At 33.3% G+C, this 21,652-nt stretch overlaps 1 protein-coding gene across 10 annotated transcripts; it reads right to left on the reverse strand.

Annotated features, from left to right (window-relative positions):
* Nucleotides 1-2,497: 2,497 nt before the first annotated feature.
* On the reverse strand, nt 2,498-20,563 carry LOC107948535 (DNA polymerase lambda). Of its 10 annotated transcripts, none has more exons than XM_016883120.2 (14): nt 20,153-20,563; nt 19,931-20,068; nt 18,712-19,041; nt 18,435-18,501; nt 18,223-18,353; nt 17,937-17,999; nt 17,567-17,746; nt 17,415-17,468; nt 6,898-6,986; nt 4,887-4,977; nt 4,214-4,294; nt 3,836-3,903; nt 3,087-3,133; nt 2,498-2,972 (listed from the first exon to the last, which is right to left on the reverse strand). In XM_016883120.2, exons 1-14 carry the CDS (start codon nt 20,261-20,263, stop codon nt 2,866-2,868), a joined length of 1,557 nt encoding a protein of 518 aa, XP_016738609.1. In that variant the 5' UTR covers nt 20,264-20,563; the 3' UTR covers nt 2,498-2,865. The 10 variants fall into 10 exon arrangements, 6 of the variants coding, with proteins under 6 accessions (XP_016738609.1, XP_016738607.1, XP_016738608.1 ...); XM_016883118.2 differs by having other exon boundaries at nt 18,435-18,525; XM_016883119.2 differs by having other exon boundaries at nt 3,049-3,133; nt 18,435-18,525; nt 20,153-20,562.
* Between the last annotated feature and the right edge of the window lie 1,089 nt (nt 20,564-21,652).

The raw sequence follows: 21,652 nt of genomic DNA on the forward strand, positions 1-21,652 counted from the left end.
TGATTTATTTCTAAAGCTAAGCATTATTTACTTTCCTAAAGATGAAGCAATCAAAAAGTTTTATTGGTTTGAATTAGAGTTTTTGTTTCTACCACTTTTTGTGGCCAATGTAACCTCTGGGATCTGATCTAAACTTCTGGGTCGAGGCTTGGGGTGTTACAAGATAATTGAAGCAATTAAGCAAACAAAGAAGCTAACCTGTATATAAAATATTAATAAATAAATTATGAAGGGATGAAAGTTAATAACAATTTGATTATAGTGGGCAAATGAAATTACAATGGGTGGCAATGGCTATAAGGACCCAAAGTCATTTTTTTAATTTAACTCGAACAAATATATTCGATTCGATTCGATTCGAATTCCATCTCACTCGACTAAATTTGAAAAAAAATCAAATCAATTTAGGATGATAAAATAAGATTCGCCAACTTGATTAACTCGAAATTTTTTCATTCAATTCGATCGAACGCTCCCTAATTGGACTCAGTTTCAACCTTTGAAATTCAATTTCGTATTTTATATCAAAATTTATACATATATCCACCATTCGAGCTTATTTCATAGCCTTAAATTTTAATTTATATTCTCAATATTTCATCAGTAATTAATATACACAACTTAAACAAATATTTCAAATCACATACAAATCATAACCATTCTAACTTACCAATTTCAATTTTCTATTATTTAATTTCATACATAATTATTTATCAAATATTTTATGGAATCAAGTATATAATTATAATGTCCAAATTTAGAGCTAAATGTTTCAAGGTTGACAAGAAAAGCCTTTGTTCCTCAAATTTTACAATTTTTACAAAATAGTCCCTAAAATTCCAATTTTATAGTTTTTACAGTTTAGTCCCTATAATCCAAATTTTCATTGTTCTACAATTCAATCCTTAAAAAATAATTTGTTCATTCTAAAAACAGCCCAGAATTTCCATAATTTAAAAATAAGTCCCTTTTACCAAAATTTTCAAATTTTATAATCTTTACAATTCGGTCCCTATAACCTTGAATCTTATCAATCAATGTTCTATTTTTGAATTCTCAGATCCTATAATCATACAAATTAATTTATGCATCTAAATTCTATATTTTCACATCCCAATTCTCATAATTCTAACATTTCAAATTTTTATAAATTAGCCCTTATTTCAAAATTTTTTTATCAAATTAACCACTTAACATATATATATTCATCCAAACAATGTAAAACTAAATATTTACCACTTCAAACATAATAACTAAACAAGTCCATCATTTAGAATAACTATTTCCAATTTCAAATATTCATAGTAAAATAACCCTCACTTTATTACTTTCAATTATTCACATAATATCATCTGCCAAATTTTTCATAATATCATTCATCATTCACTTCATACATAATCATATTACTTTTCATCACTTTAAACATAGAAAAATAATTATGCATACTTAATTCTTACAATTTCACATCGAATTATACAATTAAATAAATATAATATAATAATTTAAGCAACTTACCTATGTTTTCTCTCACTTCCATCTTCCTCTTCATGCTTCCATAGTTGGTTTCATATGAAAGAACACTCTTGAATTAGGCTTTGGTGTGAAATCTCACTTTAATTTCATGAAAGTTTCAAAGATTCTAAGTTAAAATGAGACCAAATCGAATAGATTAGAACTTTTTTTTCCTTTTCTAAAGATATTCTTGAAAAAAACCATGACACTCATCCAACAGACCTTTCTATAATGATGGGAGAATATCCCTTTTTCTAGATTTTTCCTTTTTTTTCTTTACTTTTCTTTCATTCATTCATTATTATTCTTATTATTAGTTGTTTTCCATTTCTACCATTTGTCCCTTTTAGCATGTAGAAAAATCTATATTTCTTTTCTTTCAATTTAATCCTTTAATTATCAACCAATCAAATTTCAACATATTTCTTCCTTAAACTTTTCAAATTTCTCTCCTTTACACCTCAACATTTAGGTATTCTAATATTATGATTATGTCTCCAAATATCTATTAAAAGTAAAAAAAAAATTGTATTTAAGTTCTTCCTCCATAAAATAAAAAAATTGAACTTTAATCCATATACTTTTAACCACTTTTCAATATAATCCATATCTCAATTTCCAGGCTCCACCTATCGAATCATAGCCATTTATCATTCATAAAAAGTATTTTGCAAAAATTTATCCTTTTTTTTTTAAAACGGTAACACTTTTAATCTTTCACGAAATCTTAATTTAATCTTTACTAAAATTTCACTATTCATACTTTAATTTCCAATGTAAAATTTTGACTCTACTATCATTATATAATGAATAGACATTTACATTTTAGACCAAACCATATAATAGATTAATATCATATTTAAACCCGATCCGATCTAATAAATACTTCTAATTCTACATAGTCCTTGTTGAGTCCGAAGTTTCCTCCTGCAGCTCCTTAACTTCTTCCTTTCCGGACAACAAATTCATCACATAAGCATCCCAATTTTTTTTTTTTTTTTGAAACAATGTTCATTTATTTTCATGCCTGGTAACCGATTAAAGAACGTAAATGCTGTCTAATTATGGGTTTTTGGTTGTGTGAGAATTAGAAGCAACAACCATTTTCTGGATTGTGTACTACCATTTACAAGGGAATTAATGTACATAAATATGCTTTAGTCTTGCCAAACAAGGCTGTGACGCAGAAACAAAACGAGACAGCAAGAATGGAGTGCTGATGGACACGAATCTGTCACCAAAACCCTCCAAACTGGACAGCATTCAGCTACCTCCACAGTAAGGCAAAACTTGAATTGCTGTCTCCTATGGATGAAATGCTTTGCAGCATACCTGCATCACAAGTTCATGCAACTACGCTTCTTTACAGATTCCTTTCATAAGGTTCAAGCCATGGAAATCCCAGAAAATCAAACACCTCCTTCTGTCTCCAATTTCAGACTTGCGGTACCTCTTGAACCCTGCAAATGAATTCACAGGAATTGATCCACAGAACACAGACTTAGCTAAATTAACACAGCAAAATTGAAAAATTACCCGTTTACCGCCTGAACCATGAGTAGCTGGAAACAGACCTGTATCATCAAGTCTATATCCTTTAGATTCTGCTAGCAGTCTCAACCTGCACTGAAGGATCGATGTCAGTGTCTACATGTATCTGCTTGTTCACGGCAAATAAGAGATGCAATCAAGAAACAAACAAAGAAAATACATATGAACCATAACTCATTAATCCTCCATAATGCCATCAGGAAATCTCTTCCATTGTATGAATAGTAACATAAACATGGTTTGTTTAGATTTGCAAGGGAGAAAGAATAACAAAATGGTTCTAATAACAATATAAGCCTCACTCAGATACAAGAGGCAGGTGAAATTAGCATAGAGCAGGTAATCCAATGGAACGGGAAGTAAATTAGCTCTATACCCAGTTATAAAAACTAAACTTGTAAGGTGGAGAGTCTAATAGTATATAAGACACATTCAGCTACAAAAGGTAGGAAGTGACTTTTGACACCAAAAAACACCCAGGAATGTTAGTGAATTAGATTATTTCAACAGCATTTGTTGATAACACTATCACATACTATCAGCAAAAACCATACAAGGAATACTCATATATGCTACAATAAAATTACCATCCATCAGCTAGCAACACAATTATACCAACAAGTGGCATGTTACATCCAATAAATAGTATATCTTGAATGTATTGCACCAATCCAATGTTGACGTTCAAACAAGCAATGTTAGCATGATGATAATGCCCAACGCCACAAAAACCAATTATCATGCTAGTTCATTCTTTTGGTAATGAATATACCTTCTATTTAACACATCATTCCCAGTCCATGCTATTAGTCCAAATGCATATATGTCCCTCGGATATGCCTGCAAAGTAGAAATATAGCATACAAGCAAATTACAGAATTATACTGTAACTTGCAAACTATAACATGAGAATAACCAACGCATAAAATTCAACATGGCTTGATAAGACTATTAAGAAGATAAAAATAAAGAAGTTTTCCATGACCTGAGAAAACAAGGTCACGAATTAAGCAAATCATGCTCAATAAGGAAGCAATGATGACATTTCACTAAAATGCAAGAGAAATCGTTGTTACTAACCATCTTATCCTTCTTTTTTTTTCCATTTTCATGAATAATTCTGATTACAGTGTAAAGATCAACAAGCTACCTTAAAGTCTATGCGGTGCCTGAGCTCTCGTCCAGGATAAGTGCAAAGACCAAAATATGTATCAACACCTGAATCAGTACCCTATTCATAACATAGAGAAGTAAAGGTGAAATGCAATCAAATTAGGGAAACTTTAGAACAGGAGTCAAGAAAATTCAACACATTACAGATCAGACATCAAGTATTTGGTACTAAAATCAAGAAATAAACAATAGCTACCCAATCGGAAAAGTCAAATAAGCAACTTGAATTACAAATTCAGTCTTCAACAGAATCAAGTTAGCTAATTTTGCTTTTGCAATTGAATTTTTCATAGAAAGTACCAAGTCTAAAATCTTCAGCATCACCTTTTAGGTTTTCTTCTCATCAATTTATTTTATACCAAACAAAGCATTTAACTTCTTGTTATTGAACTTGGCTATCTATAAATTGTTGACTCTGCAAGTCTTGTAACAACAGGTAATATCTTGGTATTAAACACTAATAAAAGGCCATCATTCTGTAACCTTACACAACCCAACTAGGAGCAACTATAATTTGCCACTATTTGCTTAGTAGAAGCATGTTTCTTGTGACAAGCCTAAAATTACAAGTACATATTAGCGCATCATGCATGACCACCCTCATCATCAGTATAGCATGAGTAAATACAAACAATAGAAAAAACATTTACCTCTTCACTATGGGTACTAAAAATCAAATCTTCCCTTAATAACTTCATCTCTTTTAACCGCTTGACATAATTTTGCAGGAAACCTTTATGGCTGAAATCAGAAAGCAATTAATCCCATTTGTTACAACTAATACCATAAATTGTTAGGTAGAGAGTGGGAAAACCACAACAGGTAATACGCATATTGATATATATGAGTTAAGAAGAAAAAGGAGAAATGAAAACAGACCACATCTTTTGAACATATATTTGCAGGAAAATATCATAGGAAACTGAACTCAGGGATGCAGCTACAGACCGGAAATCATACGTAGAAAGCCATTCCACTTCTTAATAGGATAATAATAATCTTGCCTAAACCACTAGATAATTTATTAACATGGAGCCTTCCTGATCTGGTTGCAGGAGAAAACATGGTCAATAGAATTAAGACTGAAAAATGTAAAAAGTTGGAACTCCAGAAAACATAGCATTATAGAGAACATCTCTAGTTTCTCTCTATAATTCAAAGAAACAAAAATAAGAATAATAATGTTCTTGGTTGTAAAGCTTCCAATTTATTATACTAGACTTTCTTGCAAGTTACTAAGCTTTCTTGCAATTAAAGTTTTATTCCTAATTAAACCTTAAAATAACTAATAATCTTAGCCCTGAATTTAAACCCTATAGATATCGTATAATCCTAGCTGTCCATAATATAAGACAAATAACATAATATAAAAATTAAAAGCTCATACATTATCTCCCCAGGATGGAAAACTTAATTCGAACGAGAAAACTTTTATTCTTGTGTTCTTTACTCTTGTTTATGCTTCTTGCGCACTTCACCAAACAATTGATTAGTGTTCTTTTGAGATTCTTCAACAGCTTTTGATAAATCTTGCATGCGTTTCTTGTACAATTCTAGACTAGGAGGCTTAAAATAGCTCAAAACATCTCCATTTACAGAGCCATTAGCAACAACCCGAGATTTTGAGTAATGATGTACATGGCATCATTTATATCCGCTTGAAGAGCAATACAAATGTCTTCCCCCTGTTTAATTGGAATACACGAAGAACACCAGCAACTCACATCTTGAAAATGCAGCAGCATTGCTGCTGCCAAACTGCATCAATTCTCTTAATTTAGCTGTTGTAAATACTCCTCAGGAACAGGAAGAAAAAGGTGAACCCCGAGTTTGTTGATACCCAAAATTGTCTGTCCAGGTAAAAGTCCAATTGGATCATCAATTTTGCGAACACCGAAGAAATTGAACCCCTATAAGGAAATGTCCTTGATAGTAGAAATTGTTGACTTGCCTTATCTTTTGTAAGATGTTCCATTAAATGGTAACAAGAAAGAATATTCAATTCCCACTCTTGTCTTGCTCAAGCAATTGCAATTTGTCTAAGGACTCCTTCTAGGAGAGTATTCCTGTCAGTGCATGATTCAGGGCTACCAACAAATCCAATCTCAGCAAAAATTTGTAATGTAGATAATTGCACAGCGTCATCTCTTCCAACAGGATAATCTCCCAAAAGTAAACATGTTGTAATTGAAAATAGGAAAGCTACACAAACATTGGATCCTCTATAGCTTCCTTTTTAATATGAGTTTGAGTGTAATATTTTACTTTGATCCTTAGCTGCGTTGACTTTTGCCAGGAGGTCACTTATATATTTATTATCATCTAACACAATGTATTCCTCATTCCCGGGATCAGGAGATTTGGAACTGGTAACAACTTTACGACGTTCAAACGAATATGTTGTCCAGATGCCAAGGAAAACAATCATGTGATTATATCAACAGCAATGTGAGCAATACAGATAACAGAAACCCACTTAAGTTTTACTTCGTAGCTAATTAATAGAGTTAACAAAAACATGTAATACTTGTCCTTTTTCTTTTTAAAATGATTAGTAGAATGCAGTTTAGAAGCAGATAAGTAAAATAATTAGATTTTAAACAAAATCAATTAACTAGGAAAAGTAAGGACAGAAGCCAAAGAAGGAATTAGAATTTAAACCTTTTTCCATCAGGATGTGTAATTACAATGTCTAAATCTCCACAGGAAGCTTTTCCACGTCTATATGATCCCCCACATACAACAACCATCTTCAAGAGAAATATCAGAAAAAACTAGAGTAAGGATTTACATAGACATTGTTAAGCCAATGACATAATGTCTAATCACATGAAGATTGCTGCTTAAGGTAAGGCTGTGAAATATACATCTTGATACATATAAAGTCAAATAACAGCATATATTATTCTAAAAACAGATTCCAGTAGGTGCAAATACCATTAAACAACAATAATATCTGCTTGCAATTTAGTCCTAGTAGAACCCTATTCCTAAAATCCAATCCCATGACGCATCAAAGGAAATCCTACAACCCACTAGAATTCCCTTACCTTTTTGATTAAAGAACATAGTTCATTCTACCATCAACAAGTTGATCCAGACTGAGGGAATGGGATTTAATCCAATAGCCTCCTCTCAAGTTTTTTCCTTTCTGAGCTTGCAATAAAGGTCAATTCTTATATTTATACAGTTCCCTAATAGATTAGATGCTTGTGCTGATTGTGGGACCACAACACACGCCAACAGAGGCTGCTTTTCCCAGAGTTTGATTAGCATATACTAGCATTCCCTTTCATGTGTAAACTAAAAACTCCAAAAGTAAAGTTGATTTAATATGCTGTTGCAGGCTTATTTCATGAACACACTAGGTTTCAGTACAAGAAACGATACTGCTGAAGTACAATTTAATTAAATGTTTCATGCCTTATGAATCTCTTATGGCTAAGCGACAAGCTTAAGTGTACCTTAGAATTTTTAAAATAATTCAAGTAGTAGGCAACTGCACCATTATAATTATGGGTGTAAACAAGTCAGGCTCCTCATGTACAAAAATAGTGTCCAGTGTACGTATTTACAATTTACCAAACACAAACAAGTTGAGCTTCAGTGGCTCAAGTAAATTGCAAGTGGGGTTCAAGCAAGACAAATGAAGCTCAGTCAAGCTCGAGCCAAATTTAAAGTCTCAAGATTTTGGATCAGCCAACTTTGAGCTGGGCGATGTATCGATTTGACAGTTCAAGTATATCCCTAATTATAACACAAAATGAATAATTGACCAAATAACTTTATTTCTCAATTAACATATAATGGTCAAAGCACCAATATATAAAGCATTTATGATTAATTTCATAACAATTTTTTTGCAGTAGCCCTGTTGAGAATCTTTGATTTATTTGACAGCATTGAATAGCGAATCTTTAGGAATTATAACTGATTTTTAGAGATTCTAATTAGAGATATTCTTCCCTTACATGATTCAATGCTTCATGTATATATATATGTACATATTTTTAAGAAATACATAGTTTTGAGTGAGTTTTTCCTTAATATATAGTATTCACCTCTAGTTTCATCATGCTATCAGATTTTTTATCCGTTTTTTGGGATAAATTTTTCTCCTGATTTTCATTTTCAAAGTTCGTTCCAAAAACCATAGAAACACTAAATTGGTACTTTCCACCCTAGCCTTAATTTTCTCTCACAGCCCCTACCATTGAGTTGGCATCCACTCACCAGCGAATCCCTGAAGTCCAGTGACCAGAAGACCCGCGCATGGGCCTCACACGCCGTCACAAGCTTCTGCATCTTTGTTTCACGTGCCGCGCGTGGCCTTCACCTGTTGCCACCGTGTTTTTTTCCAACATCATCACAGTGCTCTTTGCTCCCTTCCGGTCATTCTCCTCTAGTTGGTGGTGTATTTCAACAAAGTTTTTTTTTGTGTGGGATCTCTTTTGTGTTTTTATGAGTGGTTTTTGTTATAATTTTTCCAAGCAGATTTTTTTTTGGGTATTAGTTAATTTTTTCAGCATTATGTTGAAAGACAAGAAGCTTGTGATTCCAACCAATAATCACTCATTGCAAATTAGTCCTGTTAAGCTTGATGGACATAATTACCTTGCTTGGTCAAGGTCCTACTTGTTTTTTTTGCTCCCTTCCAGTCATTCTCCTCTAATTGGTGGTGTATTTCAGCTAAGTTTTTTTTTGTGTGGGATCTCTTTTGTGTTTTTATGAGTGGTTTCTGTTATAATTTTTCCAAGCAGATTTTTTTTTGGTATTAGTTAATTTTTTCAGCATTATGTTGAAAGACAAGAAGCTTGTGATTCCAACCAATAATCCCTCATTGCAAATTAGTCCTGTTAAGCTTGATGGACATAATTACCTTGCTTGGTCAAGGTCCTACTTGTTTATCAAGGCTCGTGGATTGTAGGGATACATCACCGGCACCACATTGAAACCTGAACTCATTGATTCAACTTTTAGTCAATAGGATTCAGCAAACTTTCTTGCTGTGGCATGGCTTATCAACTCTATGCAATCTCATATTTCCAAAACTTATTTGTTGTTTGATATTACGGAAAAGATTTGGAATGTTGCTACTCTCACCTACTCTCGTATTAGGAATGATGCGCAAATTTTTTAGATTTGTAATAAAGTCCATGGTACAAAACAGAGGAGCTAACGATTTCTCAATATTTTGCTGAATTAAGTGGCTTGTGGGAGGAACTTGATTATTATTAAATTTTTCAGGCAACTTGTACCAGTGATGCCAAGAAATTTCAAAAGATGGAGGAACACGTTTTTTATTTCTTGGCTAGGTTGAATACTGAGTATGATCATATTCGGGTTCAAGTTCTTGGCAAAACTCCGTTCCCTTCTCTCCAGGAGGCATACTCCTATGTACAATAGAAGGAGAGTCGGTGTGCTGTTATGCTCTATAATCCACCTAATGAGAAAGTTGATCTCATTGCTAACTAGGATGGTCCATCGAGTGGTAAATCAAACAAGGATCACTTGACATGTGACTACTGGAGTAAGCCTCGGCACTCTAAAGATTTGTGCTCGAAGTTACATGGTCGCCCCACTCAAGGTCGTGGTGGAAAGTGAGGGAGTAATTCTCGGTCTCAGGAAAATTTGTCAAACTTTGTGACAATAGAGGACAAGTCCACTAATACTGGAAGTTTTACCTTGGAGGAGATTCAACATCTCCGACATCTAGTCTCAATTGGACTCTACCTCAGGTGCTAAGTCGAATCATGCCGAATCAAGTATTATTTCAAATGCACCATCTACTTCTAAATTTTAGATTATTAATTCCGGTGAGAATAAACATATGACAAGGTCAAACAAAAGTTTATTTAACTATACTAGTCCATCTAAAAATAGTGTATGAATAGACATATCACTTTAACTATACTACTTGTTCATCTAAAAATAGTGTGCGAATAGACATATGACAGGGTCAAACAAAAACTTATTTAACTATACTACTTATCCATATAAAAATAGTATGTGAATAGTCGTTGACTCCCTTACCTTCGTATCTGGAACAGATTCTGTTGTTTGCACTCCCAATATCACTTTATCCTCCGTCCTCCATGTCCCTAAATTTTTTGTTAACCTTTTATTTGTTAGTACTATCACTAAAGCCACAAATTGTAAACTTGAATTCTTTCCTGATCATTGTGTGTTTCTGGACCTCCAGACAGGGAAGACAGTTGTAACACCCCGTACCCGAGACCGTTGCCAGAGTCGGACACGAGGGGTTCACAGACTAAATTCGCTTACTATCGCAGTCCATTTTAAAATTTTCCAGGCAGTTGGCTAACTGCGACACTGTCACCTTAAAAATCATATCTTGAGTTTCACAACTCGAAAATCAATTTCGTAATTTTTCCCTGAAACTAGACTCATATGCCCATCTACATATTTTTTTCTAGAATTTTTGGTCGGGCCAATTAGTACAGTTTATTAGTCAAAGTCTCCCATGTTACAGGGATCGACTACACTGACCTTTGCGCATTACGACTTGGATATCTCCCTGCAAAGAGCTTCAATACTGATGCCGTTTGTTTCTATAGAAACTAGACTCAGAGAGAAATCTATACATGTATGGCATGACTCCTAATTATCTCTGGTTAATTTATAATGAATTTCCAAAGTCGGAACAGGGAATCCAGAAACCGTTCTGGCCCTGTCTCACGAGAACCTGAATATCTCTTAACATACTGTCCATATGATCGTTTCGTTACTTTCCTATGAAAATAGATTCATCAAGGTTCGTTTAAATAATTTATTCATTATTTAATTCCAATCCTACTATTTTTAGTGATTTTCCAAATCTACATCACTGCTGCTGCCAGCATCTGCCTTTAAGGTAGACTTTACCTATTTCATAGTTTCCATGATTCAACTAGCCCTTTTAGCATAAATAGCACAAATTATGATAGTGATTAACCATTCCATACCAAATGATTATAACATTATGCTCAAACATATATAAGCCATTTTCGCATTGCTATATACATTAACCAAAATATTCTTCCGCCACTAGTCTATTTTATACATGCCATAAGATAATCCAAAACATAGCAGTACCAAATAGTGGATAGTGATAGTGTGACTAGTTGCTGACGATCCCCGAGCCTGTAGCTTCGCAATGAGATCTATAAAACAGAGAAAACAGAGTAAACGGAGTAAGCATTACAATGCTTAGTAAGTTTTAAGCAGTGTCAACAGATAACAATCAAATTATAACATAGTTGTTCGTATTTTTATTTCACTCTTCCTTCGGGCATACCATCCCTTTACCGAATATGCACATCTCATCATATACAATAGGCAGATAAACTTTCACATAAAAGTGAGCTCATGTGACATAGATATATCGTATGATTTCACATCACCTCTCACACTGATCCGATGTCACATAATCATAGGAATAGTCTCATAGATTGCTCTCGTATGCATCACATAACTACCTTATGATTTAGTGCAAATCAAGCTCACATATAAACTTGGAGTACATACCTGTTTAACCTTTCGCATTGAATATATTTATAATCAATTCTTATTACGAAGTCTTACCCGGACATAATCTCCACACGAAGTTATCGGGTCTTACCCGGATAAAATTCTCACACGTAGTCATCGGGTCTTTAGAGCTCGGATATAGTACGAGCACGAAGCTTACGGACATTAATCAGTGATAATATTCTCGCATAAAGCCTGCGGGGTTTTAATCCAGATATAGTACTGACACAAATGCCCTTCGGGACTTATCACATTTATGCACTTTCACATCCATCACGTTGGCCACTCGGCCCTATCACATATATACACTTTCACATTCATCACATCGGCCATTAGGCCTTATCACATATATACACTTTCACATTCATCACATCGGCCATTAGGCCTTATTACATATATACACTTTCACATTCATCACATCGGCTATTAGGCCTTATCACACATATACACTTTCACATTCATCACATCGGCCATTAGGCCTTATCACACATATACACTTTCACATTCATCACATCGGCCATTAGGCCTTATCACATATATATACACTTTCACATTCATCACATCGGCCATTAGGCCTTATCACATATATACACTTTCACATTCATCACATCGACTATTAGGCCTTATCACACATATACACTTTCACATTCATCACATCGGCCATTAGGCCTTATCACATATATACACTTCCTTGGCTGAATCTACATCTATCATTTTCCAATATCACAATTTAGAATTTACGTACGGGTTTAATCGATAGCTTATGAGCAACTAGAACAAGTTTATCAAGGTTTACAACACAATCTCAAATTCAACACAAGCTGTTTTTCCTGAGCAATAGTCACTAAATCATTTATAACTGGAGCTACAAAACTCCAAATCACTTTCCGTTAATTTTTCCTGAATATAGACTCATATATCTTCCATCCATAAAATTTCCAGAATTTTAGGTTTGGCCAATCAATACTAGATTTTTCTTAAAGTTTCCCCTGTTTAACTGTTTGACTAATCTGACCACTCTTCACTACGAATCAGATTTCTCATTTTACAGAATTCAAAGTGTGTTGTATTTGATTTCATTTGAAATTAGACTCATTAAGGAGTCTAAGCATATAAATTTTATCTTATAACCATTTTTGTACAATTTATAATGATTTTCTAAAAACAAAACAGAGGATTACAGTGCCATTCTGCGCTGTCTCACACAACTTTAAGTATCTCATTATCGGAAATCCCTTTGCTTACACGGTTTCTTTTATAAGAAACTAGACTCATTAAGCTTTAATTTCATGTCTCATTCAGCCTCTAATTCAAATCCATAAATTTATGGTGATTTTCTAAATTCATGTTACTGCTGCTGTCCTGAGCAGGTTTATCACAATTTTATTCTTCTGACATATCCTTTTAGCACTTCATAATATCATATCCATTTGGCAACATATCATATCAATAACTTACCTATACTTCATAATAGCCATTAGGCTATATGCATAAAAATTTACAATAGAGTTATGATTCTTTTAATATGTGCTTAACATATCATACTCAATCACATTATAAGCTTTAATACTTAAAACTTACCTCGATCGCTAATGTACGTCAATTCCGACTATTCGACCAATTTCTCTTTTTCCACGATCCGACTTTGTTTCCATAAGCTCTTGATGCTCAATCAACAATTTTAACTTCAAATTTGCAAACAGCAATGTCGTCACTTTACATAACAGAAATTAAATTTCATTACTTAAACTATCCACGACAATCACCTTCCGAGCACCTTAATTTTCTTTAAGCTAAACTATCTCATAGTATACATATACACATTCGGCTAATTATAAAACAAATCAGCACTCATAACCGAATCATTGACTAAAATCACATTCGGTAATATGCTTTTAAATAATTTCAATATTTATTAACATCTAAAACTAATTTGCTTGGGGTGCTATGAATTATTCAAATCGGCCGAATATCATTGAATCTCTAAAATCATGCTTATAACCACTTGGCTGAGTTTCACATTTCAAAGCCACATATATATTATTCAAAGTATTTATCAACATTTAAAAATCCAAAACCATAAAACTCAATTCATATAACACCAAACTCAATGCTAAATCACCCTAGGCACATTCGGCACTAGCACAAGCACACACACATTTAACTTTTCTAAAATTTAACTTTAATAAGCTTCCTATGCTTCCATGATAAAAACCGAATGCTCATCTTACCACCAACATGCATATTTAATTATCTCAAGCCTCTCTTAATCAATTTTATTCATAATAGCATGAACTCAACAATCCATTACTCATACAAAACAACATAACCGAAAACCTTACTCATTCCAAAAATTCAAATCTCAACTTGGTCACAAAAATAACTTGATATCTCACCAACACAACATCAACACCAAGCAAGAATGATGCATGCATGGCCGAGTGTCATTTCCATCACATAGCAAGATTTAGACCATGGGCTAGGTAGAACTCAAGCTAACAACTAAAACATGCATGCATCTCATGGAACATCATCAAACATACCTTAGCCTAGTTACATGCATGGCCGAACCTCTTCAATCTTTCTTCTTCCTTCCTCCTTAAAATTTTTGGCCAATGATGAACCAAAAGATGAACACTTTTTTTTTTGTTTTTCTTTCCTTCAACTCACGGCAAGGGGGGACAATCACACATATCCTTTCTTTTTTTTTTGTTTCTCATCCTACTAACACTAATATTTTATTGCCCATGCTCTTTATTTTATTGTTTCCTCCCATGATGCACCAACACAACATGTCTATGACATGTTTTGCCCATCACCCTTTATCCATCCTAATGTCATGGCCGGCCACTACTAGATGGGGAGGAAAATTGACATGCAAGTCCCCCCTTTTTCAACATGCACTAATAAGTCCTTATGTTTTGATCTATCTCATTTCAAAAATGTCACACATAAGTCCTATTGACTAAATTCACATGAAATTTACTAAATCGAAGCTTAAAATTTTCACACATTTATTTTAGACAATAAATATCATGTTCAAATAATTTGGTTACTCGGTTTAGCGGTCCCGAAACCGCTTTCCGACTAGGGTCAAATTAGGGGTGTCACAAGACAGTTGGTAGTGGTAGATTGTGTGATGGCTTATATCTTCTAGATCGATCGTCCAGTATGTCTCAAACCTTATTTGGAGAGAATAAAGATGTCAACTGAGAGATAATTCAGTGGCATACGCGGTTAGGACATCAATCATTTACTGTTCTTGCCGAGATGTTTCCTACTTTATTTTCAAGAACTCAGATGGATTCTTTACTTTGTGATGCATGTGAGTTTGCTAAACATACAAGAAATAGTTATCATTTATGTAATAATATAAGTACTGTTCCTTTTGAGATTATTAATTCTGATGTTTGGGGCCCTACTCGCCTTACTTCTTTATCTAGTACTCGTTGGTTTGATGCTAAGGTTAAGATTTTGCAAACTGATAATGGAACCGAGTATAACTTTAATGATTATTAGGATCATATGGGATTCTACAACAGACCAGTTGTCCCGATACAAGTGCATGGTGTTGTCGAAAGGAAAAATCGGCATCTTTTGGTGGTTGCTAGATCACTTATGCTCACTATGAACCTCCTAAAGCCTTACTGGGGGGATGCGATTTTAGTTGCTGCTTAATTCATTAATCAGATGTCTCTTGGAGTCCTTGATTTTAAGTCTCATAGAAATCTTACAGGGCAAAACAGATTATCCGGTTTCACCGAAAGTCTTTGGTTGTATTTGCTTTGTCCATCTTTGACAAGGGAGCAAACTAGATACTCTCCCACACAAAAAGGTTGTAATCCACCATCTAAAAAGTATTATGTAAATATAGATGTAACATTTCGTTAGGATGAATACTACTTTTCTTCATCACAACCATCTCTTCAGGGAGAGGTTATTGAAAATGAAGAGAAGACACTTTTCTCTGTTACTCTTTCGAGGGAGCATTTAGTTCCAGCAGAAACTTTGGTTCAAGAGAAGACTAGTGGAAGGTTGTTGAATAGGCCTGATTTAAGGACATACACTAGAAATGGCAAGAAAGAAGATGTCATCATACAATCTACTCTGTGCCATGACTCTTCATTGTCAGGTAAGTCTTCTTTACCTGAATTTTCTACTAATTTAGAATTATCAATAGCCCAACGAAAAAGTGTTAGAACTTGCACTTTACATCCTATCTCTGACTTTATCTCTTATGATTCCTTATCCCCATCCTATAGATCTTTTACTTTGTCCTTGTTCTCTATATTTATTCCACAAGATAGGAGAGAAACTATCACTGATCTAAGATGGAAAAAGGCTATGATTGAAAAAATTCGAGTTTTAGCAAAAACATGAGACGTGAGAACTAGTTAATCCTCCTGAGGGGCAGAACATAGTTGGCTACAAATGGGTTTTTACTATCAAGTATAAGGCTAAAGGTTTAATTGAAAGACCCAAAGTCAGATTAGTAGCACAAGGATTCACTCAAACATATGGAGTGGATTATCAAGAAATATTTGCTTCGATTGCTAAATTGAACACGATTAGAATCCTTTTATCATGTGCAGCAAATCTAGATTGAGACTTACAGCAGTTTGATGTAAAGAATGTCTTCTTACATGAAGACCTGGAAGAAAAAGTGTATATGAAAGTTCCTCCAAGATTACAGGATAAAGATACTTAAGGGAAGGTGTGTATATGAAAGTCTGCACCAGGCAAAGGTCTTCTCTTCTCCAAAAATAGTCTTCTCAAGATAGAAGTATTTACAGATGCAGGTTGGACTGGCTCTCTTAATGACTGAAGGTCTACAATAGGTTCTTGTACTCTTGTGGGAGGAAACTTAGTCACTTGGAGGAGAAAAAAAAAAAGTGTTGTTGCTCAATCAAGTGCAGTGGCTGAATATAGGGCCATGGCTCAAGATGTTTGTGAGCTTTTATGGCTACAAAAGGGTATTGGAAGATCTAAAGTTGTTGAACGAAAATGGATCAACCTTGTACTGTTTCAACAAAGTAGCCATCAAAATAGCTCAAAATCCAATGCAGCACGATAGGACAAAGCACATCAAAATAGATCACCAGTTTATCAAGGAAAAAATAGCTAGTGGTGTCTTAAGTCTATCTTATCTAACATCCCAAAAACGGTTGGTTGATGTTTTTACTAAAGGGCTTAGCTATAAGACTTATCATAATCTTCTTTGCAAGTTCGGCATGCGAGATATCTATGCACCAACTTAAGGGGGAGTGTTGAGAATCTTTGATTTATTTGACAACATTGAATTGCTAATCTTTAGGGATTATAGTTGATTTTTAGAGATTCTAATTAGAGGTATTCTTTTCTTACATGATTCAATGCTTCCTATATATATTTCCGAGAAAAACATAGTTTTGAGTGAGTTTTTCCTCAATATATTAGAGTATTCGTCTCTAATTTCATCAATCCCTTTCTTGCATAGAGGGAAAACAAAAGTAGAAAAGGAAGATATCAGTTGCATTTGTGAGGCAAAACATTATATATGTACAATACATAGTGGCACATCATCAAATAACTTTTCTACCGACAGGACATAGCTTCACTGTATTCAAAGTCTAAAGCATCATAGTTCAATCTAAAATTTGAGTGCTCACCCCAGGTATGATATCTTCTGCTACTTTCTGTAAAACTAATTCCATCTCTTGAGCCTGTTCAACATGAAAACACATCAAATATTTCCATAAAAATATGGGATAAACCTGAAAATTCTGTCAGGAAAACACTTGGCAGGAACATATAGTCAGACCTCATGCCGTGGGATCCTTGTCTTAATATCATCAAAATATTTCAATCCTATCACTTGAGCATTTGTTAAAGAATCTTCATTCTTCAAATCATCTAATGTACGATGTCCTTTCTCATATAATTTTAGGGCTGTAGCTGGACCAATTCCCCAAACTTCACCAAATAAAGTTATTGTCTTTACCTGCAAAAGATTGAAAAGAAAATGTTGAAAGGTAAATAAATATTAGAAGGCACTTCCTTTCCATAAAATTTACCACCAGATATACATGCAAGTCAATCCTTGTAAAGAAGACTTCTTTTGTAAAAATAAGTCCAAAGAAAGAAAAAGAAATTTAGTCTAAATTCAATCAAAAAAGAACTTTTTATCTTACCTTCTCATCAGTTTCAAATTGCTCCAACTTTGATAACTTTCCGGTAGTCACTATCTCCTGAATCTGCATAATATTCCAATGGCCTGGATAAATTTTAGAAGACTAAAAGGTCTATATGTGTTTGAAAATCGCTTAGAAAGAACATTTTCTGGTAATCTACACTATGCCCTGTCCTAAATTACTGTCCTTACAAGGAAAAGTTTAAATATGAAAATTAAAACAAGTCAACCAAACTGGGCAACAAATGCTGCAACCAAAATTTTGAACCCCAAACATGTACACTTACATGATCTTGCATTGACTTTCCAATTCCAGGCAGATCTTTTACCTGATCTGCACTTTCAACTTTAAAGGGCAACTTCTCAACAACTGCAATAGCCTTGTAGTAGCTAAATGATCTTCGGTCATCACCCAGCGCTTTTGGTAGAAATTAACCATCACATATTAGATCCTCAAAAATAACATGTGGCGTACATGTGAAGCAAAACCAAGTCTGACCTCTATATATGTTGACAAGTTTCCCAAATATCTCTGTAATGCCCTTGTTTAAATCTGGCGGACTGTACTGAAAAGACATTTGCATGCCAACCTAATTACCAAGCACAGTATAATTTTACAAGGATGAAAACATGAAACTTAAAAGCATACACCTTGCTGTTAAGAGGCTAATTTTTAAGGCTATTAATTGCATTAAGCAGAAAAGAAAAAAAGAAAAAAAAAGAATGGTCACAATAGGCAATTTCCATCTGCACTAACAACGGAACAGGGAACTCACATCCTTATCTTGAGTACTAGAGATTTCAGGACTGTTAGTTAGGGAGCTGGGAAAGTGGGGCTCAGTATTTGATGCCCAAGATACAGAGTTAGTTTCTATATCCCCTTTCTTTTCTTCATTAGTTTGTTTTTTCTCCTCATGTGAGGATTTGATTCTTTTGCAATGTGAATGTTCATCATAGCTGGAAGAATTCCTGTTGGCTAGTTTAGCCTTCAAACTCTTGTCAAATATATCGAACCCTTCAGGATCCACTTTCAGAATGTAGAAATCCTCAGAAACCTTTTCACCAGCTGCCAAGCTTTCCTCCAACCACTGATACAAAAGAACATGCTGCAACAAGTAGTTGTTGCAAAACAGCTTATACTTCATGTAAGCACCTTAGGAATAAACTTCAACATGTGTACAACTCATTCAAAAGTAATTATTCAAATGATAATTATGTAATTTGGAAGAAGGATGTGAAAGAGTAAACTTGGATTTTGTTTGCTATATAAATTGTGAGAATTAAATGTTACTATATACAATTTAGCTAAAGTTCAATATTCCTATATATTTAAACGGTATAATATGATTAAGTTAATAAATTCAAATTCACAAATGCCTGTAAGTTCTTCAAATACACCACAATGTTGTTTTTTTCTAAAAATGAACTCCAAAATTTGGATTTCAATTTCCTTTGTTATATACTTTGCGGGAGTGAAATACATACAATATGTGTATATTAGTTAAGATTCAATATGGTTATACATTAGAAGCATACACATAAGAATTTCAAATTCACAAATATCTGTAAATGTTTCAAGTACACTGCTAAACTAAATATATAAATTTGAAAATTCATCATTAATGTTACATTTGCACGTGTTTTATTATACAATCTACACTACTTATCAAATCTTTTTTTTTTCTTTTGAAATCAAAATTCCCAAACACAACCTAAAGAATTCATGAATTTTTAAAATAACCATTAAAGTAATAATCACATGTTCTTTATCAATTTAAAGAATCCAAATTCCTTCTTTGTGACACATTTTACCAAATGCAATATTAGCAAATTAAAAAGAAAAAAAAAGGTGATTCTTAATCAAAAGAAAGGTTGCAATTTTCCCCAAGCAAAGGCAAAAGTTAATATAATTTTTACAGAAGTTAGCAATAACAAGGAATTTTCCATGATATCTTTGAAATACTATCAAATTAAAAGATGAGAAAGAGTACTGACCCCTTTGAAGCGAGCCAATCGGTCGTCATCGACGTGGTGAAAAAGAGCATCTGAGCTGATAGCAAAAACATGACTGACTTTTTCGGACAACTGAGTCTCAACCTTAGCTCCCATTTGTACCAGCTTTTGCTTCCAAATCTAGAATTCACCGCAAGAAAACAATAAAATAATGGTGCCAAGTAAATGGGATGTTATGGTAATGGGAATAGAGAGTGAAGAGACCTGTAAACGAAGAGACTGGACGCCATCTTCGATTAAGAAAACCGTCATACCGGCGAACATTCCTTGTGGATCGGGGGATGGAGACTTTCTTTTGGTTCGCTTGGGTGCCATATTTTTTCATCTTCTGGTTTTTTCAGCAATCTTCATAGAATAGTTATGTGACCGAACGAGGGAAATTGATAAAGGGTCAAACCGAAATTAGATAGTAGTTTGAGATAATAAGAAACAGAGAAGAAGAACGAGAAAATAGAATGACGAAATACAAAGAGAACAAGAACACTAGAGAATTTTGTTTTAGAAATTTCTCGAAAATTCTATGTATGCAAAGTATATACATATATCCGAATTCGACTTCCGACCTGGAATATGTTTTTAAAAAAATGGAGTTAGATGCAGGGGTTGGATGAATTTAGAAAAATAAAAGATTATTTATGCAAAAATAAAAGATTATTGTCAAGTCGTTTTCAGAAAGAGGATGAAATAGTGCGGTTAACTGATCAAGGGCCAGTTTTTAGTTGCTTTTGAAAAGTGTTTTTGAGAAGTGTTGTGAAAAAGTACTTTTGAGAAGTGCTTTTGAGAGGTGCTTTTTAAAATTTTGAGTGTTTGGTATTGTTGTTAAAAAGTACTTTTGAAGAATAAAATATCCATTTTAGACATGATATTATAAAGTAACAAATATGTATTTAAATAATATTCAAATTAGTTAATATTATGATATTTTAGTAAAAATATCAAAAAAATTTATTATAACTTATTATTAATATTTTAATATATAATATTAATTTTAAATATTTCTAAGTAATTAAAATTATTTATTTATTAAATTTAATTAGAATATATAAACTATATTTAAATATAATAATTAAATATTTGTAATTAGATATTGACACAATTGTATTATTATAAAAAAAATTTTATTTTTAATTAATGCTTTTAACACATTTGTATTATTTTATTTTAAAATGTATTTGAATATATAACTCATATTATATGTAAACATAACATAGAAAACATAAAACTAACAAATTAAAATATTACATATATTTGGATTGAAGTTTTAAAAAATGATAATATTTATATATCAAATATAAATACTAAAAATTTTACAATAGCATTTACAATTTAAAGTGAATTCATTAAACTGAAAGCTATAGCATCTCTTGTTAATTCCATTTCAAAACCACTAAAATTGTTTGATTCGTCGTCATCATCACTATCATCGTCGTCGTCGTCATCATCATCACTTTCTCGACCATGCGCATTTTCTGAATCAATATTATTCTCATATGCCGAGTTAATATCTTCGTATTCCATAAAATCTGCATCATTTTGACCGACATGTTTTCGAATAAAATTGTGTATCGTCATTGTAGCAACAACGATCATCGTTTCCTTTTCAAAACTATAACTTGACATATCCCTTAAAATGGCCCATTTTTTTTTCAAAACACCAAAAGGTCGTTCAATCACACTACGTAATGATGAATGTGAATGATTGAA

Source organism: Gossypium hirsutum, chromosome D01 (genome assembly GCF_007990345.1).
Source record: "Gossypium hirsutum isolate 1008001.06 chromosome D01, Gossypium_hirsutum_v2.1, whole genome shotgun sequence".
Lineage (NCBI taxonomy): Eukaryota > Viridiplantae > Streptophyta > Magnoliopsida > Malvales > Malvaceae > Gossypium > Gossypium hirsutum.

Coding starts and splice junctions, on each gene's coding strand:
- LOC107948535 (XM_016883118.2), bottom strand. CDS start 20,263: ATGGCACCCAAGCGAACCAAAAGAAAGTCTCCATCCCCCGATCCACAA. Junction 18,000..18,222: donor GAAAGTCAATGCAAGATCAT/GTAAGTGTACAT, acceptor AATATTATGCAG/ATTCAGGAGATAGTGACTAC. Junction 4,978..6,897: donor ACACATCCTGATGGAAAAAG/GTTTAAATTCTA, acceptor TTCTGATTTCAG/CCATAAAGGTTTCCTGCAAA.